The 25,883-nt window shown below is 44.6% G+C and overlaps 1 protein-coding gene across 1 annotated transcript; it reads left to right on the plus strand.

The window, feature by feature from the left end:
- Nucleotides 1-5,580: 5,580 nt before the first annotated feature.
- On the plus strand, nucleotides 5,581-24,664 carry LOC133111609 (chromodomain Y-like protein 2). The gene is made up of 7 exons (XM_061222085.1): nucleotides 5,581-5,890; nucleotides 9,636-10,167; nucleotides 11,303-11,520; nucleotides 15,741-15,913; nucleotides 19,567-19,777; nucleotides 22,376-22,519; nucleotides 23,172-24,664. The coding sequence occupies exons 1-7, from the start codon at nucleotides 5,867-5,869 to the stop codon at nucleotides 23,328-23,330; spliced, it is 1,461 nt and encodes a 486-aa protein (XP_061078069.1). The 5' UTR covers nucleotides 5,581-5,866; the 3' UTR covers nucleotides 23,331-24,664.
- Nucleotides 24,665-25,883: the final 1,219 nt, after the last annotated feature.

A 25,883-nucleotide genomic window follows, 5' to 3' on the forward strand; every position in this document is an offset into this window, starting at 1 on the left:
CGGAATCCAAACGTGACGTTACACCGGTAAGTGAGAAAGGCTTTCTGGGAAATTGAGTCATCGAACGCGTTTAATGAACTGGGGTTGTTCCGTTTTCTTTTCACTAGAGGGCAGTGGTTTTCAAGTGGTGTTCAAATTTGAGACTGGGGAGTACTGTGAGTTGGAAGGATCTTGCCAAAATCAAGTGTCTTGTCAAGATTGATGTGCTCAAGTGCAATATTAGTGGAGCCACCTTTTTACTATTTACACTCACTGAGCACTTTATTGGGTATTTATTAGACATATGTTTTGCTGCTGTAGCCTATCCACTTAGATGTTTGAAGCATTGTGTGTTCAGAGATATGCTTCTGCATCCCACTGTTGTAATGTGTCTTTATTTGCGTTACTGTCACCTTCCTGTCAGCTTTGACCAGTCGGACAGTTCTCCTCTGACCTCCCATTTTTTCCCGCAGAACTGCTTCTCATTGGATGTTTTTTTGTTTTTCACACCATTCTCTGCAAACTCTAGAGACTGTTGTGCATGAAAATACCAGGAGATCAGCAGTTTCTGAGATACTCAAACCACCATGTCTGGCACCGTCAATCATTCCACGATCAAAGTCACTTAGATCACATTTCTTCCCCATTCTGACATTTGGTCTGCAAATCAGCTGAACCTCTTGACCGTGTGCATGCATGCTTTTATGCATTTAGTTGCTGCCACATGATTGGCTGATTAAATACTTGCATTAACAAGCTGGTGAACAGGTCTACCTAACAAAGGGCTTACTGAGTGTAGATGAATGAAGCTCAATTTCATTGTCTATTCCCGATGACATGTTTTTATTGTGTTTCCGTATGGTGTATCAGAATTTAGATATAGTAGATGGGTGAATGGATTCTGAAAAAAGATTGAAAATACTATTCAGAAATGTGATGCTAAATGATAAATGGTTGGAAAATGATAAATGGTTGGAATTTATATCGCGGCTTTATCCAAAGCACTGTACAATTTATGCCTGTCGTGCACCCATACATACACACACTCACACACCGACAGCGATTAGCTGCCTTGCAAGGCACCAACCAGCTCGTCAGGAGCATTTGAGGGTTGCTCAGGGACACTTCCACACACTCAGGGTGGAATTAATCGAAACTGGCAACCCTCCAACTGCCAGACAACTGCTCTTACCGCCTGAGCCAATGTCATGTGATGAGTAGTATACCATAAGTAGCCTCCTGTTGTTTATTTTAAATATTAGCCTACTGTGTGAACTTAGCCACAGCTTTGGGAACATTCAGGGAAAACTTCTGCAATCACCCAAGTAGCAAAATACAGCAAACAGCAAAATACCTCTCCTTTAACCATCTAGCCACGCTTCTTCCCCAACATCAAACATTAAATGTACCCAGCCTAGCAGAGGCATAACATCTAAGATAAACAAATTACAGTAGTCTCAAGAGTCGGCAAAACTTTTATTTCACCTAACAAAGAAGTATGTTCGACAAGAACAATTGTTCATAGATATTCACATTAGGCACTAAGTCTTGTGATACACTCAGACTGAAACTTCTGTGGAACCCTCAGTTTTAAACGTGTTCTCTGACATTTCCGTTTGATAATCATTCCTGGGACTTTATCGCCATCACGTTCTTAGAACCAAACCAGTAATCTGTTCATCTTTTGACCTCGCTGACCTTCAGTTAACATCCCAATAATCTTCTGTTTAGTTATGCAACTAAAACCATTCTGACAAATGAGAAAAACAAATCTAATATCATTGTTCAATGTAGCCCCATTTCTGAATAAATAAACCACTGGGCAGAAGGCAAGCTCATGGCTGTCACTGGTTTTGACTGGTGTCTTTTCATCATGAAATTGCAGTCTATTTTACAGTCCACGATTTTATATATATATATATATATATATATATATATATATATATATATATATATATAGGCATCCATCTTTTACACAAACAACTACACATTATGCTGTGAATCACGTGCTGGTATACAAAGTGTTCACTAATTAGTTTTGTATTTGAAGAAAAATTAAATTATTTCCTCGAGCGAAAAATGATTTCCTGAGAGATAATGAGAATGATGAGGTGAAATCTGCTGAAAACCGGTACACTTCAGAATTCATCCCCCTGCCGTCTGCAGTCAACGTCATCAGTGAAGACAAGTGGACCAGTTCCAGTGTGTACATAGTATACAAGCCCAAGCCACAACTCTATCTCTGCCCAGTTTCCCAGTTGGGGGATTAATAATGGTCTTATCTGTCCATAAAACCTTTTCCAGAAATCTACATTTTTAATGTACTTTTTAACTCCATTCTTTTTTTTTTTAGCAAACTTCCATTCTCTCCATTCACACGTTGCTGTGATCCCTCTGAGGTTACGCTGACTGAGTCTACTCTGCCTACGTCCTGCGCTCTTGATCTGCTTAACAGTTGAAATTGGGTTTTTCTTATATTCTTCGGTCTTCCACTATAATGGTATTTCACGGTCTACCAGGTTGTTTGCTGAGCTCACCAGCGCATTCTTGCATCCTAATAATGTAGCAAACAGCTGGTTTGACTCACCCAATGTTTTGTCTATGTCTCCACGATGAATTTATTCAGATTTTTCCACCACATCGTGGCCTGCTATACCGGCATTGACACTTATTCGGTCCTCATGTTGAAAGACAACCGCAACAGGCTCTAATTCCACTCCCAGATTCCACTCTCGACTTTTTCTAAGCCTTCTTGTGCATGAGCATATCATCCAAAGAGACACAACGGTCTGGGAAACAACTGAGCATCTAACGGTCCAGTAGGCAGTATATGAATAGATGGGTTGTTTTTATGACCTAGAGTAGGTTACATTGAAAATATGTACAGATGATGAGCGAAGTGCTTTTAACACCACTGAAATGTACACATAAGGAGAAGGGTTTATAAAAAGCAACAAAGGGTGGGCTACCACCATCACTCTTGCCTTAAACTAATTAATGTGTCATTAATGCGATCACAAATGCAATCGGCTGTAACAAATACCAAAGGTAGCTTGCAGCAGGAGAACTGGAACACATTCATTCAGACCGCTGAGGATAAAGAGAAGTGAGAATTGCCACGGTAGAGATGTTTCTGACCTCCCAGAGCAGGCAGTGACACATGACATCACATTAGTCATTTATCTGCTGCTTTTATCCAAAGTGACTTGCAGTTGATTAGACTGAGCAGGGGACAATCCTCCCCTGGAGCAGTGCAGGGTTACGGGCCTTGCTCAAGGGCTCAACAGCTGTGTGGATCTTATTGTGGCTACACTGGGACTTGAAGCACCAACCAAAACTGTAGTCAGAGTGCTGTGGTCCTTTGCCCAGATGTGTATTGTTCATCATCTACAGCACTGCGCCAGGAGCAGTGCACTCTGTGTCCTATACTCTATTCTATATGCGGCACTGGGCGGTTTCCGGTAAATTCCACATTTCTTCATCATTTTCCTGTCCATCCTCTGACCGGTGTCCTGTCCTTGGGAACGATTCACATCCACTGTTTATTTTCCTGTTTTCAACAGTATTCTACAGAGATCTGAGAAACGAGGACATTAAATATCGCCTTCAAAACAAAGGGTTCCAGTTCTGCGCTGTACTGTATGTGTGTGTTCGGGGGTTAGTATGTGTCGGCTTCATGTTTCGTTTGTTTCATGTTTTGTTTGTTTTGTTTGTTTGCCTACCATCATGCCTGCTTTCCATTCTGGGCCCTCAGTGGTGGAATGACTTTCCTACCACTGTCAGGATAGCAGAGTCCCTCTCCATATTTCGACACAGTTTAAAAACATTCCATTTCAGACTGTGTTTCATAGTCCTCCCTCCTGATTTCCTCCACCCCCTTCTGATTTCCCTTTTGTCTAACCCTAACCCTTAATAAAAAATCATTTAAAAAATGTGCACTTACAATGACTATTGTCTTTTTGTTTTGTTTTGAACAGCTCTTCATGTGTGTTTTGCTAGTTATGGATTTCATGCTTTTAACCTGGGGAAGAACCTATGTACTTCTAAATCGCTTTGGATTAAAAGCGTCTGCCAAATGACAAAAATGTAGTTGTAAATGTTTACATTTCAATTTTCCTGTTTTCAAGAGGATTTTACAGTGATCTGAGAAAAGAGGACATCAGATATCACCTTAAAAACAAAGGGTTCCAGTTTCACGCTGTCGGCTTATGTATAGTTCGTGTAGCGGTGCATGTCAGTTCCAGGGCTCCACAGCTGTGTGGATCTTATCGTGGCAATACCTGGACTTGAACTCCCACCCTTCCAGGTCAAGTAATGCACCTTAGCCAATGAGACGACTGTTCTTACTGCCTGAGCCAGGTCGCCCCACTGTGAGCTCCACATTGGAGAAGTCCGTAACACTCCCCTTCTGCTTGCCATAGGTACACAATGAAAGATGGAATAATGATTCAAACGAAGAAAAGGACATTGCCTATCTAGGTGCATGAGACGCCTACCGTAAATCTAGAAATGGTGTCATGGAGTCAGGAATACAAACTACTTTTGCAACTTTGCTCAGATAGACACGACGGTTTGTGGTTGGCCGCACAGAGTCTTACTGGCACAGAGAAATCCCTAATCTCTTTATCTCTTCAGTGCACATGCGTTAAATGTCAACACAAAAGAACATTGATAGAGTGCAAAAAGACACAAAATGGATGTTCTGTACTATTGTTTCAATTACAAGTGGGCTAAACTGAGGGATAACCATTAACGAAAAATGTTAAAACGGGTGCAAGCAAAATAAATTGAATTTATTCTCTTATACAGTGCAGTACATAAGTATTTGGACAGTGACACATTGTTTGTTGTTTACCCTCTTTACTCTACCAACAAACAAAAAAAACAGTTGAAATAAAACGATCACTATGTGGCTACATTTCGCCTAAAGCTCTGAAACAATTCAGTGTGGGGAAAAAAAAATGCAATAATAGAAGAAATCAAGAAAGGGGCGAATACTTTTTCACAACACAGTACTGGGAGTCTGTTCAGTGGTGCAATATTGGCTGTGAGTGTGTTCTTACCCCATGTATTGACCCCATGTATCACTGCTTGTTATACAGGACTGTATACAGCTATAATCTTGAGCAAAACAGATTTGACTGGGATGTTTATTTTATTATATTAATATTGATAATGGTGTTATTATGTAGCAATAAACTGTATCATAACAGGGACCTATATGTATTGGACACACGTATTTGTCCTGTCACGGCTGAGTGAAGTAACCATACAGAACACAAACGCATAGGTAAGATGAAGACATCTACTGGGGAAAGTAAACCGCTTCATTAAGCTTCTCTTTTCAGGGTTATTTGCGATTTCAATCTCTGCGTAATGGAAGCAGACTTCACAAAACCGACTACATCTTTTCAGGTGAACGTTGATTTAATGATAGAAGTCATGTCAGAATCCATAATTAATAAAAAATGTTCCATTGCACAAACAAGCAACAGTTCAGGCCATAACGAGTCGGAGCACATCCTCGACTGCACCTTGTGGTGTCGCACTATTGCCATGACCGTGGAAATAAACATCTACACACTGTACGGGAGAGGTGGATGGACGATCAGGCAGAATATTTCCAGTAAAGCCCTTTTCGTGTGTTGTGTCAACAGCACCGCTCATCCTTGCGCTGCTGTTTGTTTTAAAATGAAGCGCGATCCATCGCAGCCGCGCTCGATTGACGCTGCCTGCAGATCTACCGCGGCTGCCTCGAACAACAAGGCGGTTCGCTAATACCGTCTATTGGTCGGCTACACTTTCTCACAGATACACCACCGAGTGGAGCTCGCGACGGCAGCGAGACGGGCGAGCGTAGAGTACGGCGCAAGTTCCGCGACACGGCATGGCTTCGGGAGACCTTTACGAGGTATTGTAAAACCTTGTCAAGTGTTATACTTTTTCTGACGGCAATTGATGGAATTATGAAATAAAGGTAGGTCATCGTGTGTGGAGAAAACCCAGCATCATACGCTCTGTAACACCCAAAAAAACTAAGCAACCTTCATGAGCAATATTCAGGCGACGCTTTTTGGGGTTGCCCCTTTTATCTTCGGATACTTTGAATTTGGCTTATATTAAACAGGCCTCGACAAGTAATGAGCACATACACACTCTCTTATCAGTCAGACTTGAAAGTCTTGGTAAAGAGTAAACATGACAGATGCAATGACAGGGATTCTGCGTGGAGAATGCAAAAAGACCAAGCCGGAATTTGTTTATTAGTTCGCAGTAAGCAAATACGCTTCTTCGTTTTTCGTGGTGTTTTTCTTTTTTTCCTTCCGTACATTCATATTGATGTATTTCCGTTTTTATCATTTGTACTTTTATGGTGTAGCCTACGCTCGATGTTGGATGTTTTGGCGAACAGTGTTTGGATAAAAGTTGTCTTGTCAATTGGTGGTCATTTCGCCCTGCGCAGTTTCCGTCGTTAGGCTGAAAGCTTTACTGAAATGTCACGACATGTCCACATGTTTAAAATGCTATTGGTTTAAAGATGCTTCATGGCGAACTTAACGCTTTATGATTTATGGTCAATTACATTCTGACCTGTCGGAATGACGTCCTGGCGGCAATATGCTTAGCTTTTCTTGTGCACAATGTGGAAATACACTCAATGTACTCCCCCCAACACATCTCGTAAATGGGCTCAGTTGCAATATTAAACTTCACAGCCAATTCAAGACACAACCCACTCATGTACGTTTCAATTTCAAATAGTTCATACCAGGGCGTAAGATTAAACCGTTTGGTATCCTTTTTGGTGTGTATGAACTTCTGTGGTCCTTCATTCAAGTTGTAAAGAAAACACCATCTAGGCTCCATGAAGGGTCCACCAATCTTTATGAATAGCTTAGGTATTGAGTGTTACTTACTAATGTTGAATTCACTGCCAGGCTAGTTACAATTGTATATGTTTTATAACCAATGCTATTATTTTTTAATGAAATTCGAGATTGTAATGTTGGAATCTAGGACTTAAATTCAGCCGATACAGGCGACACAAATCATTCCATGGTATTTATATCTATTGTGAATATAAACTCGCCAGTTCCTGACTTACTTTCCTAATAAAAAAACAATTTAAAGAAAACCATTCAAAATGAAATAAAAAACAAACAAACATGTACATTTAGGAAATGTCTGCCCATTCATTCATAAAACATTGAAAGTAAATAAATAATAAAAGTCTAATAAAAGTCCTAAATTAATGAAATGCAGAGCCAAGTGTTGTAAAAGCTATGACAGAAGAATCCTTTGTTTGGTAAAGCAATGACAGATGCTTGAACTCCAAAAAACTGAATTAGACAGGTCAGTATGTCGGTAAATAATGCCAGAGTTTTGAATTTGTGAGGATAGCGGAGTGAAAGAAGTTGAGCTATATCAGATCTTGAAGAGGAGACAGGGAAAGATAATGTGCCAGGTTCAGTGCCGTCTTCCCCCGTCTTTTCCTGGGAAAGCTCTCTAAGTTCTGGTTCGGGGCAACATTGGCTCAAGTGGTAAGAGCAGTCCTCTGGCAGTCGGAGGGTTGCCGGTTCGATTCCCCCTGGTGTGTCAAAGTGTCCCTGAGCAAGAAACTTAACCCTTAAATGCACCTGATGAGCTGGTTGCTGCTTGCATGACGGCCAATCGCCGTTGGTGTGTGAGTGTGTGTATGAATGGGGGAATGAGAAGCATCAATTGTACAGCACTTTGGATAAAGGCGCTATATAAATGCCAGCCATTTACCATTTGACGATTCTTACAGTTATACATTCGCTGGCAATGCATGGTATTCATGATGCCACACCTGTAGATAATGGCTGGCTTTTGAGTCTGTCATTGGAGTTAGTCAACATGAGGACGAGAGATGTGCCAAGGAAAGTCAAGGAAACCATTATAAATCTGGGAAATAGTAAATAAAATAAAAAAACCATTGGCTTAAAATTTGAGTAAATGGCAACACCATCCTGAAAACATCTATTCATTGTCCATACAAGTGCTAAGTGTGGCTGGTAGCTCCACATGGTGACGCACGATTGGTGACTGTGTTTGCTGTGGTATGGGAGGGGATTCAGTCGGTCAGGGCTCTGCGATTCGTCTCTCTCTAGCTTCCCATCCACTGGTCCAATCAGACGACCGTGGACTGCGTGGCAAAGAAGAATATGAAAGGTCTTCCCCTGGCTCTGCTTGATGCAATCTTAGCTGTCGTCTGCAATGTAAAAAGAAACAGACTGGCAACACCATGTGGTTCGGAGGAGAACTGCAGATTTCTACACTCTTTGAACATGCCCAGCCCCCATGTTGGGCACCATATTTTGGTGAACATATGAACCTGCATTTCCTCACTGCATCTGTGTTTCAGAAAGACTATGGCAACGGTGTATTTTTGACATTGTTAATGCAATAAAATACAATACAACAATACAATCATGACTGCAATACAATACATTAAAACAATGCAGTACTTACTTCAGGATAATGTATAAATGTATTGGAAGCATTTACGACTTTACCTGTTTCATGACAGGCCACAATGCTTCCCTCTGATAAAATGCAGTTGTATTTATTTACAATCTTACCTCTGTGTAATAAACTGATACGATCATGTTCTGATAACCAGCTGACCAAATCAGCTGAATAGATTGAGAATATATTACTGTGATTAAGTCGAGGGAGGCCTCCATCATGGACCTGCCCCACATTTGTGTTTTGGCATCTGTCTTTTTAAAAGAAAAATGAACTGTAAAGAGGTATACAACATGTGCCGTGTAACTCACGTATTGCAATAATCTTATGTGCATTTTTCCATCTCCACATTTCCGGCAATAATGTTCCACTTCAGGTTTTGTCTGATGGTTATGGTGTTGTATAAAATGTGAAATGGCTTGTTTCTTGCGGCGCTGCAGATGGTGATTGCATCTAAAATGCTCGTTTCTTTTCACATATGCCCGCGAATCGAGGCGAGTTTAGCCTCTGTGGGCATTAATATATTTTCAGAGTGGAAGCGGCCAACTATTCTGAGGTTTATATTCACTGTTTATATTCATGTACCGATAAGGAACTTGGGTCACAGAGCAGTTTATTTGGCACCCACTGCTGTCCCTGATTCCTGTGTCTGTTGGAAGCTGTCCAGTTCAATCAGAGGACAGATTAAGAACGGACAAGAAAAAAAACACCTTTCAATAGATAACGGTCGATAAACATTCATACTGTCCTAGCAATTAATTCTAATATTTTCTTGCCATTATCCATTTTAATATACAACTTCCATTTTTTTGTCAGTAATTTATGGAACTGTCAGGAACCGGACAGAGGGAACCAAGAGCAGACTTTTTAACAAGTACATAATCCAAAAACAGGCAATGGTCGAAATCCAGGCAGATCGGTACTTATAGGGCTATCAGAGTGTAATCTGGAAAAACAGGCAAAGTTAAAAAACCGGTAGGAAGTCCAAACAAGCGAGGGTACAAATACCAAATCCAAAACTAAGGGAATCAAAGAGAATCAAAAACCAGAAAATCCCAAAACCCAGAGCACAGGAAAACAGACAGGAAAACGGGGACGGAAAAGAAGGCTAGAACAGGGGGAAGGGAATAAACGGTCTCTCCTCTCTCTCGGAATGGCCGCCTCAGGTGGAGAAGATCGTGGACAAGCGTAAAACCCGGAAGGGGAAGTGGGAGTACCTGATCCGCTGGAAGGGCTACGGCCGGAGCGAGGACACGTGGGAGCCGGAGCACCACCTGCTGCACTGCGAGGAGTTCATCCAGCAGTTCCAGGCCCAGCGGGTCCCCCGGGACCGGCCCGCCCGCCCGGCCAGAACCGCCGCCCCCGCCCCGCACCCCTTCAGCCGCGCCGCGGACAGCCAGGCGCTGCGGGGCCGCGGGGAACCACAGAAGAAGAAACGGGCGAGCGGGGGGGGCGCCGCGGGGGCGCAGAGGCCCAGACGGGTCGCGGACAGACCCGCCAGGTCTGCGCCCCACCGGAGCGCGCACGGGGAACTGCACTTCCTGCCCTTCAGACGGTCGCACCACGGATTACAAAACGGCGTCCTGGACCCCTTGCGTTACAGGAACGCCCCGAAGGTGCACAGGATCCGCCGGGGAAGAGCGGAGGACGTTTTGGGCGACATTGATGTGAGGGAACCTCCCATCAAGAATGAATTAGGTAAGCTCTTTTTTTTCCTCTCTCTCTCTGTCTCTCTCTCTCTCTCTCTCTCTCTCTCTCTCATATTGCTTTATTATGGCTTTTTGTAGTCACGGATTCTTCGATTCTTCTTCTTTTGAAAATCAGTTCTGTTTCAGGGGGAATTATGAAAATGATGGCAGATTTGTGAACTTCATGTTTGTGGAAGTCGTGCTGGCTTAGACAGTTTTACTGCTATCCCAGCTGTTGTGACTGCAGTCTTGTTTGTCCTGGGTTAACTTGAATGAAAATTAATTTTAAATCACATTAAAGCTGTTGAATGGAGCTCCATCACATTTACTGACTAACTGACTAACCCCTGCCTCTTTTACAGTCACTCAGTGATCACTTTATTAGGTAGACCTGTACACCAGTTTGTTACAGAAAATATTTAATCAGCCGATCATGTGGCAGACGTGGTCAAGAGGTTCAGCTGTTTTTCAGACCGAATGTCAGATTGGGGAAGAAATGTGGTCTCAGTGAATTTGACCGTGGAATGATTGTTGGTTCTCCTGGGATTTTCACATTACATTATTGGCATTTGGCAGACGCTCTTATCCAGAACGACATACAGTTGATTAGACTAAGCAGGAGACAATCCTCCCCTGGAGCAATGCAGGTTTAAGGGCCTTGCTCAAGGGCCCAACAGCTGTGCGGATCTTATTGAGGCTACAGGGATTAGAACCACCGACCTTGCGTGTCCCAGTCATTTACCTTAACCACTACGCTACAGGCTGCCCCACATACAATAATAATGCAGATAATGGTACGAAAAAAATAGTTGGAATGCGGAAATGTGTTTTTAGTGAGAGAGGTCAGAGGAGCAGGGTCAAAACTGACAGGAACGCAAATAACCGCTCATTACATCCGTGGTATGCAGAAGAGCATCTCTGAACACACAACACTTCAAACCTACAAGTGGATAGGATACAGCAGCAGAATAGTAAAAAAAAAAAGAAAAAAGAGTCTAATAAATACCTAATAAAGTGCTCTGTTTATATGTTGTTGTTTTTTTTACTACACCGTCAGACTTCGAGAAAGACAGCTGTTTGTGTGCACGATATTTTCAGCTGCAGAGGAACCAGAATATACATTTTCATACTATGTTTGAAAACAGGGGCTGCTCTTTCAAACGGCGGGATTAACGTGCCCTCCTCAGCGAAACGGAAACTGGCGGGGGAGAACGGCTACGTGTTTGACAAGAGACTGAGGCACAATGTTCGGCAGAACCAGGGCAACTGTCGATACCGGGACATCGTGGTGAGGAAAGAAGACGGCTTCACTCACATACTGCTGTCGAGCCAAACTTCGGACAACAACGCCCTCACCCCGGAGGTAGGTGTGTCGAGCAGTGTCAGTTTCCAATGCGAGGTGCTGTATGTCTCTCCGATAGCTCTACACAGAACTTTGATTAAAACCGCTGTGTTGGAAATTCAATTCAATTCAGTTTTATTTGTGTAGCACACAGAGACGTTTTTACAGCGACACTTTCATACAGTTAAGATGATTTACGAAGGAAACAGAAAGGAAAAGTGGGCAAAAACCAGGTCTGAGCCCCCAAAAAGTCGTCGTAGGTAGTAGTAGGCTAATAGTGTGAGGTGTCTGCATCCTGGTTTCAGGGGAGGTTAATTGTGTAATTAGAAAATTACCAGAAATAATTGGATTATGTGGGAGAATTTCAACCTCACCAATATCAAAAGAAAAACCAAAGACCAGGTCTGGAGTGTGTGGGGCAGCCTGTAGCCTAGGGGCGAAGGTACATGACTGGCACCCGGAAAGCTGGTGTATCTACAATAAGATACAGCTGTTGAGCCTTTGGGCGAGGCCCTTAACCTTGCACTGCTCCTAGTCAACTGTAAGTTGCTTTGGATAAAAGCCTCAGCTAAATAACTGTAATGTAATGAGTATGACAACAATAGTGTGTGAGGCTGACAGCATTGTGTGTCGTCACGAATGCAGATGTGACAGACTCCTCAGGAGGTTAAAGTCCTCTGATGACTCCATTTTGTCATAGTTCACAGGCAGAGAAAGACATTCTGCTTGTTCATGAATAAAACCACAATAGGGGCCATGAGGCCTATAGACAGTGTTTTGTGAGCTCAGAAGATATGGTTATTAGCCGCATCTGGCTGCGTAAGCTTCATGATTAGTAGTTGTCGATAACAGAAACACCACCCTCTCTCTGAGACAGATGGGAGTTTTGGCTTTTTGTATCCATCATTTCTGAATGCCAGCTCATGGAAGTGGGGTTCCATTAAATGCCAGTTGGGATGAAAATGCATGAACTCCACTGATTTAAAACCCAGAACGGTATTGAAGAGAGAACTTATTTGAGAAACATTGGAAAAGTTTTCCGTAGTGTAATGATTCTTGATCTTGTGCGTTCTTGTGAAGTGAAGAAGCATTTGTACCAAAGTGTTTTTCCCAAGCCCTAACGTGCATTCCTATTTAAGACACCTCACAGTGATGTGTGTCCTGGAAATCCTGTTTCCCTGGTACAGTAAATGAGTCATAACTGAGGGGGGTTTTTTTGATGCCACATTCGCTGTGCTTGCGGGGTGTAACTATGCAAAATGTGAAAATTACTGCAGCAAGAAGGTAATTCACACTTGAGTTCTCTCTCCTGCAGCGTTTGATGTTTCTTAATGCATTTCAGCCCAAAGGAGGGCTGCATTTTAATTTAGAAAGGCTATGTCCCTAGGGCATGGTCTGATGGAAGAACGTCAATACTAATTTGACCGTAATTGATGGAAATGTTTTTATTGCGTATTGGTGTAACCCTGGTTTGAATTTATTGCCTGTTTATGGATGCAAGGATGTCCGATGTTAGAGCAAGGTTTGGTTCTCTATTCAAAATGCAGAAACATAGCAAAAGATGTGCAGTGCCTACACAGCTCGTCTGGGTTTGCAGGGCAATTGGGGACAGCCTGTAGCCTAGTGGCTAAGGTACATGACTGGGGCAGCCTGTAGCCTAGTGGCTAAGGTGTGTGACTGGGGCAGCCTGTAGCCTAGTGGCTAAGGTACATGACTGGGGCAGCCTGTAGCCTAGTGGCTAAGGTACATGACTGGGGCAGCCTGTAGCCTAGTGGCTAAGGTACATGACTGGGGCAGCCTGTAGCCTAGTGGCTAAGGTACATGACTGGGGCAGCCTGTAGCCTAGTGGCTAAGGTACATGACTGGGGCAGCCTGTAGCCTAGTGGCTAAGGTACATGACTGGGGCAGCCTGTAGCCTAGTGGCTAAGGTACATGATGGGGTCCCCCTTTAGCCTAGTGGCTAAGGTACATGACTGGGATAGCCTGTAGCCTAGTGGCTAAGGTGCATGACTGGGGCAGCCTGTAGCCTAGTGGCTAAGGTACATGCCTGGGGCAGCCTGTAGCCTAGTGGCTAAGGTGTGTGACTGGGGCAACCTGTAGCCTAGTGGCTAAGGTACATGAATGGGGTAGCCTGTTGCCTTGTGGCTAAGGTACATGACTGGGACAGCCTGTAGCCTAGTGGCTAAGGTGCATGACTGGGGCAGCCTGTAGCCTAGTGGCTAAGGTACATGCCTGGGGCAGCCTGTAGCCTAGTGGCTAAGGTGCATGACTGGGGCAGCCTGTAGCCTAGTGGCTAAGGTACATGAATGGGGTAGCCTGTAGCCTTGTGGCTAAGGTGCATGACTGGGGCAGCCTGTAGCCTAGTGGCTAAGGTACATGCCTGGGGCAGCCTGTAGCCTAGTGGCTAAGGTGTGTGACTGGGGCAACCTGTAGCCTAGTGGCTAAGGTACATGAATGGGGTAGCCTGTTGCCTTGTGGCTAAGGTACATGACTGGGACAGCCTGTAGCCTAGTGGCTAAGGTGCATGACTGGGGCAGCCTGTAGCCTAGTGGCTAAGGTACATGCCTGGGGCAGCCTGTAGCCTAGTGGCTAAGGTGTGTGACTGGGGCAGCCTGTAGCCTAGTGGCTAAGGTACATGAATGGGGTAGCCTGTAGCCTTGTGGCTAAGGTACATGACTGGGGCAGCCTGTAGCCTAGTGACTAAGGTACAAGACTGGTACTGACTGACTGACATGACTGGGCCCGGGTCTAATCAACTGTAAGTCTCTTTGGATAAAAGCATCCGCTAAGTCACAAAATTATTCTAATTATTTCATTATTGTGTTGCTTTAGAAAGCTTATTCCACTGACCTCACATACTGCTCTGAATGCCTGCTGCGGGAAGCACGGAAGTGCCGCGTTGAACGTTATGAAACGAAACATGAAATCAGAGGTGTTGTTTCCTGTCAGTGATTTTCATATCCTCTGAACCACAGCCTTGCATTGCGAACCCTAAAGGGCTCGATCTGCAGTGAGTACATCACCATGTTCAGGTTTGACTTTGACATTCCCCATTTAGTTTGTTCGCACATAACAGTAAAATTAACACTGTGCTGTTAAAAGAAGAAAAAAAAAAAAAGAGAGACTTTCGATTTGTTCATCGGTCGTAGGAACACGTCATGAAAAGTCCCCTTATTGCAGCTGTGGCTCGGTGTTCGTCTCTGAAAGGCACTAAGCTCTCCCAGCCTGTCTGATATTAATATTGGACTCATGATTGTACACCGTTCCAGTGTTTTATTTTAGGTCCTGATATCCATAAGAAGACGTTTGTGTGGTTTGAAGTACCGTAAACAATCTCGATCCAGTTTCACATGTCCATTCCCCAGCGCCCCTCATGAGCTTGACCAAGAACAGGCTGATTGTGTGGATTTATTTGGGGACTGGGCGTTTTGATGCTTTCACAGTGTTTTTATAACGCCTTCAACTCTATAATCTACACATAGGGAAAATGTCATTTTCCACTATATGGGACCATAATATCATCACCTGTCTCTGTGTGTCACAGTTGCCATTGACCCCGGTGGCTTTTGTACAGTGTGTGAGCTCATTACACAGCAGTGGCTATTTGAGATACAGAACCAGGCCTTCAGAAACTTTATGTTGAAACAGATTATTAGTCTCAACCCGTTTCTATTTACATTTTATTGATAAACAATCAAGCAGTTCAGTAAATTAATAACAATAAATATCGTGTTTTTTTGTTTGTTTGTGTGCGAGTAGCTTTCTTTATAATGTGGCATTTAAATACAGTGTATGTTCCTTGAAGTTTGGACCGACTCAAATTGTTAAATTGAGTTTGCGGTGACTGATGAAATTGGTACATGAGAAACAATCAAATTCTGTATAGCAGATGTCAGTTCTGTGGTACTGAACTTTAGAAACTTAAATTCAGTTTGTGTTATTGTTTCTGTGGGATAAATAATAAATAGATGACTGTCCCTCTGAAAAGCAGTGGGGATATCTGACGTGACTGGTTGAGCTGACGTGACTGGTTGAGCCCCAGGTTTGGCAGTATCCCTCCCTCTGATTGGTGCAGACCCAGGTTTGGCACAGTGTCCTTCCCTCTGATTGGTGCAGACCCCGGTTTTGTACGGTGTCCCTCCCTCTAATGGGTGCAGACCCCGGTTTTGTACAGTGCCCCTCCCTGTGATTGGTGCAGACCCCGGTTTTGTACAGTGCCCCTCCCTCTGATTGGTGCACAGATCATGGAGGAGGTGTGCCGGGCCTTGGGGGCGGCGGCGGTGGACAGCAGTAAGCTCCTCCTGCTCAGCGCCGTGGGGAGTGTGTTCTGCAGCGGGCTGGACCGCTCGTACCTCATCGGCCGGCTGTCCAAGGACCGGAGGAAGGAGAGCGGCCGGATCTCAGAGACCATACGGTAACGACCTCCCCAGCCTCTCTCCACTTCTCCGCCCTCTGCTACCCTGGCATTTCATTTCCCGTGTAATCATGCCATAACTTTACTGACTTAGCCTGCATTACTGGCATTTGGCAGACGCTCTTATCCAGAGAGACGTACAGTTGATTAGACTAAGCAGGAGACAATCCTCCCCTGGAGCGATGACAAGCCTATGTTTACTGTGTGAGCTGGACTTGTTATTCCTAACTATGGATAACTGATACTTCCTAGCAGTGGTCCTCACTCCTGGTCCTGGAGAGCCGCAGGGTGTGCTGGTTTTAGTTTTCACCTTAAATTCAACAACCGATTCAGACCCAAGAAACCAGGTGAGGTGAGTTAACAGTGTAATTAACTGCTTTAATTGATCAGTTAAGTGCTGAGTAACAACAAAAGCCAGCACACCCTGCGGCTCTCCAGGGCCAGGGGTGAGGACCACTGTTTTAAACATGCCTTATCTGACCTGTGTTCTGGAGTTGTTCCAATGGCCTTCGGTATGCACGGTATCCATGTACATCGCTTTGGATAAAAGCTTCTGCCAGATATCTGGTACAGAGAGCCATCAAGCTCGTAAAGGTGGCAGACGTGCAAGCAGAGGTCATATCTTTGTACTTTGGGCAGTTCATAGACAACAGCCTTTAATGTTGTTTCTTGTTGACTTTTCATTTGGCTCTGAGCTGGTAACAGGAAGCGTTTTATTAGAGAAACAAGTATGGTCCCTGGTGTAAAATCCAGCTATGACCAGCTTGAAATTACCAACTACCGGCTGTTTCAAAACCTAGCTTGAGCTGTTTTCTTCAGCCGGGGTTGTCCAAAAATAAAGGAGAATCTTGGTGCTGGTATTCCAGATTTACATTCCGTGTTTTACGATTGTTGATTCAGCCTTACCTGTGAGAAATTGTTTCGTCGCAAAGTTACAGGTACAATAGGTGAGATTTTTGTGTTAAAACATTGTCACAAGACCATTGCAAATCCCTTCCTATCATTGAAAAAGGCTCACTGACATGTTGACCCTGCCTGTGTTTATTGTTTTTAATTTTGGGTTTCAAAAAACTGCCACAGCCAATAGCGTGGGGGGGTGCGGGGTTCAACATCACCGCGTTCACAGAGAGGGGGGAGGGTTAAACAGTGTTGTTGCTTGAGCGTGTTTGTTGCTGCAAGTCCTGCTTGACCATTAAAAGTCTACTACACTACTGCCTGTTGCACCTTTAAAACATTGGATGAGAGTTCAGGATAGCGCTTTTAGTTTGATCGTAGTGTATGCAAACCCAGAAGTAAGAGGCCGGTGAACTTTGAGGGCTCTCTTCACTCTGTTCTGCTCTGGGTGTGCTGACTGAGTGGCTGTTGTAATGGGGTTGTGGTCGGCTGCCTGTTGTTTTGCTATATGCCGCTGAACAGGGGGGGGGGGGTACAAGGGATTACACGGATGTCGGTTATGACCTTCTCCTGGAAGGAAAAGCAACAGAGGTGTCTGAGCAGCAGGGAAAGGAGTGATGAAGATAAATGAATAAAACTGTACCCCACCCCCACCCCCCGCCCCGTTGGCTCCTCCGTGTGTCCCCGTTCGTAGAGCCAGAAACTTCTGCTTCCTTTGTGATGGGGAGTCTGAGAATGTGGGTGGATATAATTGCACATCATCGACCCGGCGAAGGCAATCTTCCGCTCGTCTTGATGGAATCCTTTGTCTTACTTTCAAAGGGAACTTACTAAAAAAACGCTTCGTATTTATTTTTCACACTGTTTTGCTTATCTTTAATCTGTTTGGTCACCGTTTGGTCCCCAAATGTCTGCCCGATCATGGTGAAAGCCAATCAAAGATTGTAATCTCTCCTTTCTTCCTTGCCGTGTCTTATTAAGATATTAATGGCACAATATGTCAGTGTTGGTTTACATTTATGTTTATACTTGCATATGTGTTTATATATGTTCTGTAGAGTGATATGCTCTGTAGAGTGGTACTTAATGGTCTGCTTCCTACACTTACCTAGTAAATACATATATGTGCTTTTATGAAAATGATTGTTAAAGTACACTATAGAAGACCGTAGCTGTGTGGGTGCATGTGTGCCTGTGTGTGTGTGTGTGTTGGTCTGTACATGTGTGTTTGTGGGTGCGTGGGTGCGTGGGTGCATGTGTGTATGTGTGTATGTGTGTATGTGTGTATGTGTGTATGTGTGTGTGTGTGGGTTTTTTTTTTTTTTTTTTCTTTCCTTTCAATCAACTGTCATTTAAGGCCTTGAGTGTGGACTCTTTTTAGCCAGTCAATGACTTTAATGAACCAACTTTGGTGCCAAGAACAACCCAGAAACCAGAGAGCCAGAAACTGCGGCCCTCCAGCCCTCATTATGACACAGCTGCATGTAAAAGTGTCTCATCTGCGGCGAGCGGATGACATTTCCTCCCAGAATGTAATCTCCTCCTCTCCTCCTCTCCTCCTCCTCTCCTCCTCTCCTCCTCTCAGGGCTACTCTGCATGTACCTGCGGTCAGGTCTGTGGGCATTTGGACAGTGATACAGATTTAAAGGGCTGTATTTCTTTAATTTTCCCACCTTCAAGCGCAAACTGAAGACGCACCTCTTCAAGCAGCACCTCTCCCCGTCCCTCCCTACCTCCCTGTGAACCTTAATTGTTGTCTTTCTGTGATTTACTGTGACGGGCATTCCCCAAACACTGTTCTGATTTGGCCCCAAGTGAATGTTCACAAACTTGGGAACCCCTGCCCAAGGATGTTAGCCTAGCACTACACTCTCAGAAATAAAGGCATGTGTTTTGCTATTATAACTATTATGCGTTCCATGTCACTTGATGTACTTTTTTGTGTATTGGTATTTTTAGTTTGGCTAGGTAAGCAGTGTTTGGCTAGTTAAGTTAGGTCACTTTTGCTTTGTTGTTTGTTTGTTTGTTTAAAAAAAAAAAAAATTCAAATAGGCCCTGGTCCTTATCTTTGTTGTGCAGGTAGCAGTTGAATTTGTACTTCCCTCTAGGGTCTTTCAGCGCACTTATCCCTGGTTATGGGTATGCACTTTGTTGTTCATCGCTCTGGATAAGAGCGTCTGCCAAATGCCATTAATGTAATGTAATGTAAAAATCCATATGGATGAAAAGTTAAAGACTGTTAATACTGCCTTAAAGGTATTTACGTCCATACGGAGTAAACCATCTACATTATGAATTAAAGCCCGTTCAATTTGTGTCCTAGTCCAAATACTTCCAGACCTCACTATCTGTGAGAGTGAATGAATGATTAAGCAGAGCTGTGTCAGGCTAGGGATAAGGGATAGAGGTCTAATTAAAATTCACAGTAATATACGGTCATGAAATTATAAAAAGCACGTCTTGGAATTACCAACTGAATGAGTAGTCTTGTGTCCAGATCAATTGGATTTACAGTGTCTTACTTTTGCAGCAAAAAATTTTTTTTCGCCAATTCTTTAGGAGTGTCCGTGTCCATAACACAGAAATGGCACAACGTGGCTATACCAAAATCAGTTCGTTTACCCTTTTGCCATTGTAGTAGACCTGCGAAATGGCATTGAGATTTGGTTTTGAAACGGGCGGGACGTTGAGGTCAAAATGCCGCTGTTTTCAATGGGAGAGCCCACCGACACGGCCCGCGTCTCTGTGTGTGACTGCAGGGACTTTGTGAAGGCCTTCATCCAGTTCAAGAAGCCCATCGTGGTGGCCATCAACGGCCCGGCTCTGGGCCTGGGGGCCTCCATCCTGCCCCTGTGTGACGTGGTGTGGGCCAGCGAGAAGGCCTGGTTCCAGACCCCCGGGGCCATGGTGCGCCTCACCCCCATGGGCTGCTCTTCCTACACCTTCCCCCAGATCCTGGGCGTGGCCCTGGTGAGTGACTGCTTACGGCCTGCGACGGGCGTTCCCCAAACACTGTTCTGATTTGGCCCCAAGTGAATGTTCACAAACTGGGTCCTGACCCACAGTTTGGGAACCCCTGCCCAAGGATGTTAGCCTAGCACTACTATACTACTATACTACTACTATACTATTATGCGTTCCATGTCACTTGTGGAGTGAGTAAAAAGGTACAAATGCTTGTCACTGGGGGGGTACCCTATAGGTACACGAAACTGCACCCCTAGCCAGCAATATATAATTCATTTGTACCTTTTCTGCTTGGAAAACATACTCATTTGTACCCGAGGTGAGTTAACCGCCTGGTTATGGCCTGTGGTGTTTGCCACCCAAGCACCTAGCACTACACTCTCAGAAATAAAGGTGTTAAGAAAAGGAGCCTAAGAAGGTACAAATGCTCATCATTGTGGCCGTAACCTATAGCTATAGGTACACAAAATTATACCCCTAGCCTGCGATATATAATTCATTTGGTTTTTTTTTTGCCTGGAAAACATACGCAAACCCTAATGCAAGCTGACTTTTTGCTGTCTCGTAGTCGCAGCAAACAAACTGTTCTCGCAGTGTTACTGGAATGTTTTGGGAATGTTATAACATTGCCAAACATACGCCATGTCTCGTGGGAAAATGTTTTTAGACCCAAAAAATGGACCTAAAATATGCTATTGTTTTACCTGAATCGGCATGGAACACAAAACGAAAGCTCGCGGATGAAACGAAAAGCACAAAAACGTCTGTGAGCCAAAGACTAAACAACTTTTTTTATCCGCTGTTTTTGCTTTTCTCCCAACTTGGAATGGCCAGTCGTATTTTTGGGTCTGTCCCATTTGGTTAATGCCCATAGTCAGTCCAGGGGAGTGTAGGCGGCTGTGCTCTTTGGCAGAGGCCCTCAGAAAGCTGTTGCTTGATTGTGTTCTGCAGTCCGCTGTGCAGTTACCCTGCCACTTATATGCAGCGGGGAGAGCCACCCTGCCGATGACGGATAAACAAGGGGAGACGCTAATCCATAAACAGCCTGAGAATGCACTGCCACCGGAGTCCAGCGCTGGGTGCTGTCTGGGCCTGTTTCCCACTGCCCTACATCGCTTACAAAAACAATCACGTGTTCAAAAACCACATTCAAACATAATAAGAGGTTGTTCTTTCTCTGGGACTTTTATCCAAAGTGACTTGCAGTTGATTAGACTAGGCAGGGGACAATAACCTCTGGGCTCATGGGCCCAACAGCTGCACAGATCTTGTTGTGGCCACACCGCCACCACCACCAACCTTCTGGGTCCCAGTCATGAATAGTACGCATGTGAACTATAAAAAGAATCTGATTCATAAGTTGAGAGTTGGAAAAGGACACCTCTGTGATTTTGAGTCATGTGTTTTGTTTTCACGTCTGGAAATTGTAATTTACATTTGAAAAAGTAAACTTATAATGTGGAATTTCACGGAATTTAATTACATGCCATATGTATTATTTTTGCATGTGTAATATTTTAATATTTGCATTTGTAATATTTGAATTCACACGTGGAATTGTGATTTTTCAAATGTAAAATTACATATTTCTCATGTGGTCGTTTTTTTGTATGGGATATAGCAGTCAGTCGATCCGGGAAGCCCTGGATAAAGATAACTGTAAAAGCACACATCAGAACGGAGCGGATTTTACAAGATAAACTGTTCTGGTTTAGAAGCTGCCAGGACCAAAAGAGGGCCTCTTCTGTCACGCTGGTCTCATCAGGAGCCGCTGTCCTCTGATCACACAGTGAAATATCTTACCCTTATCTAACAGAGACTGGCTTTCTCACTCTCCCAGAGGAAAATATAATGTTGACATCTGAGAGAGGGAATCTTATTCAGCACACCTGGCTGAAACAGTCCGTGGGGCAATCGAACAGCCTTATCACACAGCTTAACCCTTTCAAGGGTTAGGTTTTTATTATTCTAGGTCATTGTTCTAGAGCTCCGTCGACTGTCCAGTTAAACACATTCTCTTGCACCTTAAATTGGCAATCTGCGATTTCCTCTGTGTTGGTGGATTTAGTAGCCACCCATTGTGACTGGCGGTCATAACAGGTCGATTGTACACTTCGATTCCCATAGTTCCCTGCGACAAGCAGCCTTCGGACACGTTTGTTTTCTTCTGGTCATCAAGGTGGTTTCCTTTTTCCTTTTCAGCAGTGAACAGTGTGAGTGTTACTGATATATTTGGATGAGATTAAGATGGGACTAGTGAGGGTTGTTCAGCAGTGAACAGTGTGAGTGTTACTGATATATTTGGATGAGAATAAGATGGGACTAGTTTGGGTTGTTCAGCAGTGAACAGTGTTAGTGTTACCGATACGTCTGGATAACATTAAGGTGGGAGCTGTTAGGGTTTGTTAGGGTTGTACAGCATATGTTACTGATATGCTTGGATATGATTAAGGGTTAGGGTTTGTTAGGGTTGTACAGCGGTGAATGGTATGAGTGTTGCTGATATGTCTGGATAACATTAAGGTGGGACTTGTGAGGGTTCGTTAGGGTTGTACTGCGGTGAACGGTCCGAGCTCGACGCTGCGTCTCCCCTCTCCTCAGGCCAATGAGATGCTGTTCTGCGGGAGGAAGCTGACGGCGCAGGAGGCCTGCAGCAGAGGGCTGGTGTCCCAGGTCTTCTGGGCGTCCTCCTTCAGCCAGGAGGTGATGCTACGCGTGAGGGACATGGCCTCCTGCAGTGCGGTGGTAGGGGCTCCCGCAAACACTGCTGAACAGTCTGTGTTAACACTGGGTTTCTGTCTGGTAATGAGACTTAAAGTGCCCGTATTGTATACACAGATTAAGCCTTGTTTTGAGATCCTCAAACTCAAGGTTTAGTGCAGGACTGAGCTTAATCTCTGAAGAGATAAAGAACAAAATATTAACTTGTTAGTAGGTCACTTGTAAATTACTGTAATTGCTTCTCATGACTGGTTAGCAAATCTTGAAATGTGTCAAACTTTTACCTCACTGGCAATTTTTTGGGGGAATTCAAAAAAGTAATAGAAATTAGATTAGTAGAAGTAGTAGAATCTGATTATGAGTATCTACAATACTTGGGAGATTGATCTTTTTTTCATTTTCATTGAAATTGTAGAAGAATTGTCCATTTTTTTCTAAATCGGAGACTTGGATTTATTTCCAGGTGTATCTTACACTTTTGCACCAGTCAGTACTCTGACGATAAATAAGGGACACACATTAGCTCCAAACAGTATAACATCGTGGTAAACTTGACTTCCTGGGCTTCAAACCGCCGCTCAAACTTTCACCGGCCCATGGATAGTCGTTGGGTGACACTTGGTCCATATGTGTCTCCAGCCGATGGGTCCATCCTGTCCTGTTCCCCCTCTGGTAGGTTCTGGAGGAGTCCAAAGGCCTGGTGCGGAGCTTCCTGAAGTCCCTGCTGGAGGAGGTGAACGAGAGGGAGTGTCAGATCCTCAAGCAGCTGTGGAGCTCCACCAAGGGCTCGGACTCGCTCTTCAGCGGCCTGCAGGGCCAGCTCTACGAGGGCTGAGGAGCGGCCATCTTACAGCGTCCGCCGCTCGCCGCCCGCGCTAAGATGGCCGCTCCTGGGGCGGTCGCCACGGCAAACGCTCTCCTGACAGACCTCACTGGATCGTCCCCGGCGACAGGCCCGCGAGCCGTGCAGGAATCGGAGCAGGGCAGTCATGTGACGCAATGCGTGCCGTTACCATGGAGCCCGCACTGAGGGTCGCGTCATCTCCCATCTCCAGCGTTGATGTTGCATTCCACCGGTGTGGAGATCTCCCTAACCGCCACCGACTGTTATCGTCGCGTTGTAGCTCTATTTATTCAGTGAAAAGAGATCAGGATCATTCATATTCCCAAACGACTGACAAGGTGTCTACTATGGAACAAATTTTTGTTGGTTTGTTGTTGTTGTTGGTGTTGGGTTATTTGGTAGCAGATGCTGTGTGGTCCTATATGTGTTGGAAACCAAAGCTTTCATGGACGATGTCTTAATATTGTTAATATTTCTTTTTACCCCTTTTCCTTCTCATTAGGAAAGGCCCAAATATGCTCATGCTGCAACACTCATACTGCAGCCTCTGTTGTGTGATTGCTAGAGAGTGCATACACGCTTCTGATTGGTAGATAGTGTGTATACTCGTCTGATTGGTAGTGAGCAAATACACGCGTCTGATTGGTAGAGAGTGGGTATACTCGTCAGATTGGTAGAGAGTGCGTAAAAAGCATCCGATTGGTCAAGAGTGCAGACGTGTGTCCTCACCTCCATAGTGTGTGATGTCAGCTGCTGCAGTTTGCGTGTTGCGCTCTCACACACACATCGCACTGTTGGAGGACGATCGTTCACACACAACTCAACAGGCACTGGTAGGACGTGTGGGGGTGGTTGGTGCTGGGTGATATGGCGTGGTCCCAGCGGGAGATCATTCCCTCCCTGGGCGGTGTGAGGGTCGAGTGGGCATGGTCCTGAGGCACTGCCAGCCACAGCTGCCCTGGCGTGGGCCGGTTTATTACCCGATCCTGGGGCCTGTCCGTGAGCAGGGCCTCAATGGGATGAGCCCCCCCACAGCCCCGTGTCTTAGACTCATCAAACATTCCTCTTCTGTGTGAAACAGGGCCAACCTTCACCCAAGGGCAATGAATGAATGAATGTATGAATGAATGAATGAATGAATGATGTTATTCACGTTCACACCTGTTTTCCGTTCTGGTTCCTCAGTGGTGGAATGACTTGCCTACCACAGGACAGCAGAATCCCTCCCCCTATTTTGACGCAGACTCAAAACACACCTTTTCAAACTGTACCTTAGTCCTCCCTCCTGATTTCCCCCCCCCCTTTCTGATACCCCTATCCTTGTCTAACCCCCCCCCCCCCCCCCAAAAAAAAGAAAATTGGCACTTATGCTGACGACTATGGAACAGCATTCCATGTGTATTTTGCGAGTTCTGGATGTGATGCTTTGACTTGTGGTAGAACCTATGCACTTGTAAGTCGCTTTGGATTAAAAGCGTCTGCCAAATGACAAAAATGTAAAATGTAATGTATTCCTATAATAATTATCTTTTATTTATATAGCGCCTTTCAAAACAAAGTTACAAAGTGCCCCACGAGAGAGAATAAAAATAAGGACCATATTTTTTTAAAGTGGTAGGAACAGTGTAAAACGAAGGTAATGAGAATTAAAGGGGGAAAGTATTTCCAGCCTTGCATTGAAGCAGGTTTAATCAGAACCCCGCTGGACTGGAGCGGAGAAGCAACTTTCTTACAACCGAATGCCCCTTTAGAAAAATACAGGGTAAACTCCTGCTTAATCTGTGTGTATTCGCACTGTGAGTGAATTTGACAGGTCAAGCATAAGTACCATGTAATGAGCACTGCTCAGCTCCAGCTGTCTAAAATTGAGCTGTTACTGCCTCCTGAAAAAGATTATGTGGGTGTTAATGAGGAAAAGCAGGACAAAGTGCTGGAATGTTTATTCTTTATTTATGTGTGCTCAGCAAAGGCTAGTGCAGGATCTCAAGTCCCAGCCGCTCTCTCTCTCTCTCTCTCTCTCTCTCTCTCTCTCTCTCTCTCTCTCTCTCTCTCCCTCTCTCCCTCCCACTCCCACTCCCACTCCCACTCTCACTCTCACTCTCTCGGTCTCTCGTTCTATCTCACTGCCCCCCCCCTCTCTGTTTTCTCTCTGTCCCCTCTCTCCCTGTCTGTCTCTCTCTCTATCTCTCTGCCCCCCCCCTCTCTTTTTCTCTTTCTCAATTCGGTGTGCTTTATTGGCAGGAAATGCATGAATACATATTGCCAAAGAAAACGTGACACATGATTTATAATTACAATTAGAGCTACTGATTGCTAAAATAAGAGTTCTCCCTCCCTCCCTCCCTCCCTCCCTCCCTGTGTGTGTGCATGTGTAAGTATCTACTTTATTAACTTTTTTAACAAGCTGTCAGGCCCTGGTGAGGAAACTTTAGAGAACTAAGGTGTGGTCTGAGCGCCCTTAAAAATCAGTCCTCGTGCTCGATCCAGAGCAGAGTGAGCAGAATTATCAGAATTCCCTCCTTAAAATGGCGTCCGCTCCAGATG

Source organism: Conger conger, chromosome 15, assembly GCF_963514075.1.
Source record: "Conger conger chromosome 15, fConCon1.1, whole genome shotgun sequence".
Lineage (NCBI taxonomy): Eukaryota > Metazoa > Chordata > Actinopteri > Anguilliformes > Congridae > Conger > Conger conger.